Raw genomic sequence first — 8,066 nt, 5'->3', positions numbered from 1 at the left:
TTTTCTTGCGTTATGCGGGCCTCTCACTGCTGTGGCCTCTCCCATTTGTGGAGCACAGGCTCCGGACGCGCAGGCCCAGCGGCCATGGCTCACGGGCCCAGCCGCTCCGCGGCACGTGGGATCTTCCCGAAACGGGGCACGAACCCGCGTCTCCTGCATCGGCAGGCGGACTCTCAAGCACTGCGCCACCAGGGAAGCCCTTCCTTTTTTTTGTTTTAACAAGTAGAGAATCATGAAAGCATCTAATCTGTGTTTCAGACATTTACTAGTCCTAGGTCAGGTTTAATTTCTTTTTTCATACATTTCATTTACGGTTAGGCATTTGGACACAAGAGTATTGATCCCAGTGATGGAAATACCACCGACAACATAAGTAAAACTATCATCAAGACTCTGCAGGGCGATGCCTTGAATTCCCTCACAGAAGCCATGATGGAAAACCTCCAACTTGTCCTGAGATCCCAGGTGGTTCCCAAGCCCAAGACGCCCGCCTGGATGTCAGAGGGGATGTATGCCTTTTGCTATCGAGTGATGTTCGAAGCTGGGTATTTCACGCTCTTTGGCAGAGATCTCACAGGGCAAGATGCACAAAAAGCACTCATTCTAAATCAGCTGGACCACTTCAAGCAATTCGACAAAATCTTTCCGGCCCTGGTAGCAGGCTTCCCCATTCACGTGTTCAAGACGGGCCACTACGCCCGGGAGAAACTGGAGGAGGGCTTGCGGCTCCAGAAACTCAGAAAGAGAGACCACATCTCGGAACTGGTCAGGTTTCTGAATGACACGCTCTCCACCTTGGACGACACGGAGAAAGCCAAGTCGTTCCTTGCCGTCCTCTGGGCCTCGCAAGCAAACACAATTCCAGCAACTTTCTGGAGCTTATTTCAAATGATTAGGTAATTAGCAAATTATCCATTTCTTCATTTTAGGTGAAAGCAGAAATTCAAACATTTTAACTAAAAAAAAAAAAAAAAAAAAAAAAGATGTGGTACTTTCTCATGCTGTCAATCAAGAATGTGGTATTTACCCTTGTAAAAGTTTAACGTGTATCAGCTCATCCAACCCTCCAAAAACAGCTGTGACTGGTAAACACATCTTATAGAAGTAGAGACCTTCCCAGGGAAAGGAACGTGCTGGTACAGGGTCAATGTAGGCTGTCTGCACCAGAGCCCTTGCTCTTAACTCCAAGCTGTGCTTCATGACACCTCCTAAAGCCCATGAATTCGGTCTTTATAATCATAAAAATATCCTTATGTGATTGCTGACGTATTGTCAGTGAAAAGAACAGTGCCTATATCTTATTCATCTGTGCATTAACTGTTTTTTCACTGTTAGTGATTGCTGTCATACTATTCGACCAACTCTGATAGCTATGAATATGAATCATAATATATTATTATTGATGGGATTTAGCTAGAGTTTGCCTTTTAAAACTGTATATTAAAAAAAATCCTGTCTGTAACATACATTTTGCATCACGTGATGTCTTCCCAGAGTGATAGTGTTTTGGGAATTTGACATTCAAATGGCTTATTGAATTATTCCAGTTCGATTGGATGTTGAGTGTCACATAGACACAAAATTGTGTCTCATAGACACAAAATCATTATTCCATAGGATTAGGAATGCCAAAGTTCCATTGAAGGCTGATAATTTTATGTCTTTAATATAAAAAAAAATTTAAACAATTTCAGATACAAAAAAACATTACTAATCTTTCTCAAAGTTTAAATGCCTTCCAAAGTTTTTACTTGAGAAAGCTCTTTCTGGAATAAATTCACACATTTACAGTGAGGTTACAACATTAGTTTTCTATCCTATAGGTAAGAGTAGCCATTTCACGATAAGCATGCAAAGACTTACCAGTCAAGCATTTCTGAGGCTCAGTTTACTGTGATCATGTTATATGGCTACATTACCAAGGCACTGAGGATCCAGTAAACGTCAGTGCACTAAAGCAAAGCAGCATTCATTTCAGCAGTCAAGTGTTAGAACAATAAATTATTACATAAATGGAAAAGCTGTTCTACGTGGAATCACATGCATGTTAAGAGTAAATTTAAATTTCCTTTGGCATTTTAGCCGGTACTTTAGAATTGTTCTTGGATGCAATTTTCTCTCAATTGCCATGCATATGACTAATTTAACCATTTAATCCTTATTAGAAACATTTATTTATAAAAGTCTGGTCAAAGTTTTACTTCTATGTAGCAGGACCCTTTTATTTTTTATAAATTTATTTATATTATTTATTTATTTTTGGCTGCACTGGGTCTTCGTTGCTGTGTGCAGGCTTTCTCTAGTTGCGGTGAGCGGGGGCTACTCTTCGTTGCGGTGCTCGGGCTTCTCATTGCGGTGGCTTCTCTTGCTGCAGAGCACGGGCTCTAGGCACTCAGGCTTCAGTAGTTGCAGCATGAGGGCTCAGTAGTTGTGGCTCGCAGGCTTAGTTGCTCCACGGCATGTGGGATCTTCCCGGACCAGGGCTTGAACAGGTGTCCCCTGCATTGGCAGGCAGATTCTCAACCACTGTGCCACCAGGGAAGCCCACGGGACACTTTTAAGGCAGCAGTTCTTGCTAACATCCAAGGACTTAAAACACAACTATAAAATAGAGTAAAAAATAAATGGAAATGTCCCTTTCCTACCTTCTTTGTATCTTGACCACCTGGTTAAAAGAAGGGGAAACGCCTATTTGTTTGCAGACCTTTTGGTAGAGAAAAAACTGTTCTGTACATCTTTTCTTTTCTCTTAACCTTTCATAGGAACCCGGAGGCAATGAAAGCGGCCACTGAAGAAGTGAATAAAATGCTAGAGAAAGCTGGTCAAAAAATTAGCTTTGAAGACAATCCAATTTATCTGAACCGGATACAACTGGATGACATGCCCGTGCTAGGTGTGTTTGCTGTGTTGTTACCTGTCATTTACTGCATCCTCCTAACAGGAATTGTCAGTACACATCACGCACTTACTTGTTGCATACTTACTTACTTGATCAGCAAAACCCGAACTTTTTTGGCCAACTCAATATTTGTATATGACAAGTGAGGAAATGGGCACTGAGAGGTTAAGTCACTGCCTGGGATTGGATGGTGGAGCCAATGGCAGCAATAAGGTGGAGCTCTTGACGCTGCACTTTCAACCTCTGCTCTGTGCTGCCCTCTGCTCTGCCTCATTCGTTACTGCTCTTACCAGCAGTCTTATAGTTGATGGGCTGCTCATTTTCATGAAATGAAAGGAGAAAAAGTACCATCATGAAACCACAATTAGCTGCATGGGTTGGGTGGTGGGGTGGAAGGTTATTTCACTGAGAAAATGTTTGCTTCTCTGGATTTTATAGAAATACAAAAGTACCATATTTTTAGAGTAAGAAAGAGTTTTCTCTTTGTTTTTGTTATGTTTCTCTAGAGGAAATAAACCAATGTATGCTTTCAGGGGCAGTGTGTCTTAGCGGAAGGGACGAGAAGGAGCACAGGCTCCACGTGGGACTCTGCCCTGCCGTAGAAACCACGGACATGTCATTTCACTTTTGGGGGTCTTATTTTCTCACTTGTGAAATAAATTGCTAACGTGCGATGATTTTATGCACATCAATGCACTCACATTTTATGAGGAGCACTTAAAGCATGACAATTACAAGGACAGAGACTGGAAGGTCAGGCGAGACTTTCTCATCATATATTTCAGCTATCCTCAGCGTGTTCTTTGTACCCCTCTATGTCCTTACCAGAATGCAGGGCATAATCACACAACATCAGATAGTGTAATGATAAAAATGGGTTCTTGTAAACACCGAAGTGAAGCTGCATTAAACGTCCGGAAAACTATTTCTATGTAAAAGTGTTAGTATGTTAAATCTCAGAAGTGATAAACTTTGAATAATTCACATGAAAGTGGTTTATTGATTTTTCCAGTTGTATTAGATGTCTGGTGTCTTGTAGAAATAAGATTATTTTGCCGTAAAATCATGAAAGTCTAGTTCCCATTGATAACCAAGAAGATCATATCTTTACCAAAAGGTTATTAACTCAGATTGTCAGATTAAAAATACATTCAGACACGACTGAATCATTGATCACAGCACAGAAAAAGTTTGAGAACTTTTTATCTGGCCGCTTCCCCCAGTCTCTTTACGTTTGTGTTATAGGCTGCTAGAAGTATTTCAGACTCTACATTCCATGGCCTTTAAAAATACTTTGTTCTTCCTTCTCCCTTCCCTCTCTTCCTTTCTTCCTTTATAATCTTCAGACAGTATCATCAAGGAGTCTCTGAGGCTTTCCAGTGCTTCGCTGAACATCCGGACCGCTAAAGAGGATTTCACTTTGCACCTCCAGGACGCTTCCTATAATATCCGCAAAGATGACATCATAGCTCTTTATCCGCAGTTAATGCATTTAGACCCAGAAATCTACCCAGACCCTTTGGTAAGGGACTGTTCATCAAAGTTCCGAATCCAGAAAAGAAAAAAAAAAAAATTTCGGTATCCAGGTGATGTCTACCCAGATTGAAATAAAGAAGAAATTTACCATTGTAGAATTCATTTGATCATTGAAACCACAGGGACTGTCTCTTTTATTAATGTCAAATACTTATCTAATTTGGAGAATTTGCATGACAGCTTGAAATTTTAATTTTTATCCCTGGTATTGGTCATCACATAATCTCTACTAGATTATACCTGCAGTTGCGATAATAAAGCTGCTGGCTTTCTTCTTCTTTAAAAAGTGCCTGCTCCCAAATCCAGGGAATTAGGGGCTAATATACTGACTCCTCTAAGCTCCTGATTTGAATCCTTCTTTCTAATTCTGCCTAACAGAGAGAGGAGTTAGTTGCCCAGGCGGGATAGGAGGTATAAAGGTTTCCCTTTCCCAACAGTTCTCCTTAAGTTCCCGTTTCTTATTACTTTCTGATTCGAGGTGGGGTATTTGCTAAATTACTCATAGATTGGATTAAAAAAGAAATTTACTCTTTGGAACTTCCAGGTTAAGAAAAAGATAAATTCCTTGTAAACTAGCTTATACATTTGTTTTCTTTGTATCTTTATCGCAGACATTTAAATATGATCGCTATCTTGATGAAAATGGAAAGACAAGGAGCACCTTCTATAGTAATGGACTCAAGTTAAAGTATTACTACATGCCCTTTGGGTCAGGAGCAACTATATGTCCTGGAAGATTATTTGCTGTCCAGGAAATCAAGCAATTTTTGATTCTGATGCTTTCCTATTTTGAACTGGAGCTTGTGGAGAGCTGTGTTCAATGTCCCCCTTTGGACCAGTCCCGTGCAGGCCTGGGCATTTTACCACCATTAAATGATATTGAGTTTAGATATAAATTCAAACATCTGTGAACATATGCTTGGAAAAGAGGCCCCCGGATGCTGTTACAAGACTGCAGAGCACCATCATTTACCAGTCCCTTTGGACAGACTTGTTTAGTGGTGGTAGAACGGATGCAGCAGGTCCAGTTCTGTTCACCGGTGCTTGCTTGTGAATCTTAACATCTTGTTGATGGTGGTTTGCAGAGGCTATTTCAGACCCTGCAAGTGAAAAAAAAAACTAGTTCCTAGAAGCACAATTATTTGTTTTCATTTCAGTAAGTCAGTGAATGTTCATATAGCCACGGACTGAACTTCATTATTTTCAGAGGAAAAAGTCTTTTTTTTTTTTTTCCAGAATGAAGATGTTCCAATTGGCAAAATTTCTTTTTTTTCCTAAGGAAACTGCTTTATTTTTATAAAAACCACCCAACAGTTATGCAAAACGTACACATTCACGTTTTAGTGAAACTGCATGACTTTTTGACCAGATATGGGGCCCTACGGGTGTAGATGTATATTATAAAGGATATTTTAAAGGATTATATCATGCCCTCTAATAAAGAGAAAATGTTTTCAGCTTTCCTTATATCTAGTATTCATGGCTTTTAAAATGACGATCTCGATGTCCTGAAAACATTAAAGATGGTTTTAATATATTCTCTTTCGGTTTTAATTTATTTTTGCTGGAAACTCTAATGTCTGTGTCAGGTTTCAATGATCTTGTCTATCATTAGATTTCATATTAATTGGAAGTTTTTTTTCATAAAAGGTAGTTTTTTTCTGACATTACTAAATATGCATCTATGAAAAGAATAATTTCTTTTAAAATATTTTAAGTGCTGAGGTTATCAGCTATAATATTTTTATTGATAGTTCTCTATGTATTTATAAATTATATTTAACTTTTTCCTTGTACTACAAATACTAAGAACATATTACAACATTTGATAATGTTGAAATGATTCACTTTTCAGAAATAAAAGTGTGAATTTGTATGTTTTAAATTTTTAAATATTCCGAATGTTTACAGCATTTACCTACTGATAAGCTGCAACAATTTTGTTCATTATTCATTTCTTAGAAAAAGCAAAATAATTATTCACTCAAAAATCTCCTGCACACTTCATAAAATTCATTAAAGATTTTTAATCTTGCTATTTATTAAATTTATTAATAATTAAATTTATTAATAATATTATCATGGAATTATCTCCTACATAGGTTATTTTTCATACAAAGAAAACTAAACTTTTCTAGTTGTGGCTCAAGATGAACAAAATTCTTTTACAGAAAATTTGTTTTAAGCTAAATTTCTAACGTGGTTTCCTTTCCTGGCCTCTCCCGTTGCGGAGCACAGGCTCCAGACGCGCAGGCTCAGCGGCCATGGCTCACGGGCCCAGCCGCTCCGTGGCACATGGGATCTTCCCAGACCGGGGCACGAACCCGTGTCCCCTGCATCGGCAGGCGGACTCTCAACTACTGCGCCACCAGGGAAGCCCCCTAATATGTTTTATATAGGCACCTCTTGGAGATATTGCAGGTTTGGTTCCAGATCTCCCCAATAAAGCAAGTCACATAAATATTTTGGTTTCCCAGTGCATATAAAAGTTATGTTTTTACACTATATTTTAGTCTATTAAGTCTGCAATAGCATTATATCTAAAAAAATGTACATACCTTAATTAAAAAATATTTTATTGCTAAAAAGTGCTAATCATCATCTGATGGTTTCAACTTCTTTGAAAATTGGAGTCAGTCCTCTCAAATCCTGCCACTGCTATATCAACTAAGTGTATATATTCTAAATTCTTTTTTGTCACTTCAATAACCTTCACAGTATCTTCGCCAGGAGTAGATTCCATCCCAAGATACCACTTTTTTTGCTCATCCATAAGAAGAACTCATCATCCTAACAGAAGAGGGTCAGCCTGTCCTTCGAAGCTTTGAAGCCAGGCACTGACTTCTCCTCTCCAGCTATGAAAGGCCTAGATGGCATCTTCTTCCAATAGAAGGCTGTCTCTTCCACATTGAAAATCTGTTGTTTAGTGCAGCCACCTTCATGAATATCTCAGCTAGATCTTCTGGGTAACTTGCTGCAGCTTCTGCATCAGCACTTGCTGCTTCACTTTGCACTTTGATGTTATGAAGACGGCTTCTTCCCTTAAACCTCATGAACCAACCTCTGCTGGCTCCAAACCTTTCTTCTGCAGCTTCCTTACCTCTCTCAGCCTTCATAGTATTGAAGAGGGCCTTGCTCTGGATTAGGCTTTAGCTTAAGGAAATGTTGTGGCTGATTTGATCTTCTATCCAGACCCCTGAGACTTTCTCCATATCAACAATAAGGCTGTTTCACTCTCTTATTGCTCCTGTGTTCACGGGAGTAGCACTTTATTTATTTATTTATTTTTGGCTGCGTGGGGTCTTCATTGCTGCACGTGGGCTAGTTGTGGCTCGCGGGCTCTAGAGCACAGGCTCCGTAGTTGTGGCGCACGGGCTTAGATGCTCCGCAGCATGTGGCATCTTCCCGGACCAGGGCTCGAACTCGTGTCACCTGCATTAGCAGGCGGATTCTTAACCACTGGGCCACCAGGGAAGTCCCAGGGAGTAGCACTTTAAATTTCCTTCAAGAACTTTTCCTTTGCATTTACATCTCGGCTAACGGTGCCAGAGGCCTGGCTTTCAGCGTATCTCAACTTGGATATGCTTTCCTCCCTGAGCTTCATCATTTCTAGCTTTTGATTTAAAATGAG

At 39.8% G+C, this 8,066-nt stretch overlaps 1 protein-coding gene across 1 annotated transcript in view; it reads left to right on the top strand.

The window, feature by feature from the left end:
- The window catches only part of CYP7A1 (cytochrome P450 family 7 subfamily A member 1), an 8,254-nt gene extending 2,908 nt beyond the window's left edge, over nucleotides 1–5,346 (top strand). The window contains exons 3-6 of the mRNA XM_007464049.1: nucleotides 319–896; nucleotides 2,763–2,893; nucleotides 4,246–4,421; nucleotides 5,047–5,346. Coding sequence (XP_007464111.1) covers nucleotides 319–896; nucleotides 2,763–2,893; nucleotides 4,246–4,421; nucleotides 5,047–5,346 — 1,185 coding nt within the window. The remainder of the gene's footprint in view (nucleotides 1–318; nucleotides 897–2,762; nucleotides 2,894–4,245; nucleotides 4,422–5,046) is intronic.
- Nucleotides 5,347–8,066: the final 2,720 nt, after the last annotated feature.

The sequence above is a fragment of the Lipotes vexillifer genome, unplaced genomic scaffold (genome assembly GCF_000442215.2).
Source record: "Lipotes vexillifer unplaced genomic scaffold, Lipotes_vexillifer_v1.1 scaffold69, whole genome shotgun sequence".
Classification (NCBI taxonomy): Eukaryota; Metazoa; Chordata; class Mammalia; order Artiodactyla; family Lipotidae; genus Lipotes; species Lipotes vexillifer.
Note: the sequence above shows the minus strand (reverse complement) of the source record. Positions and strands in the feature narration are given on the sequence as shown.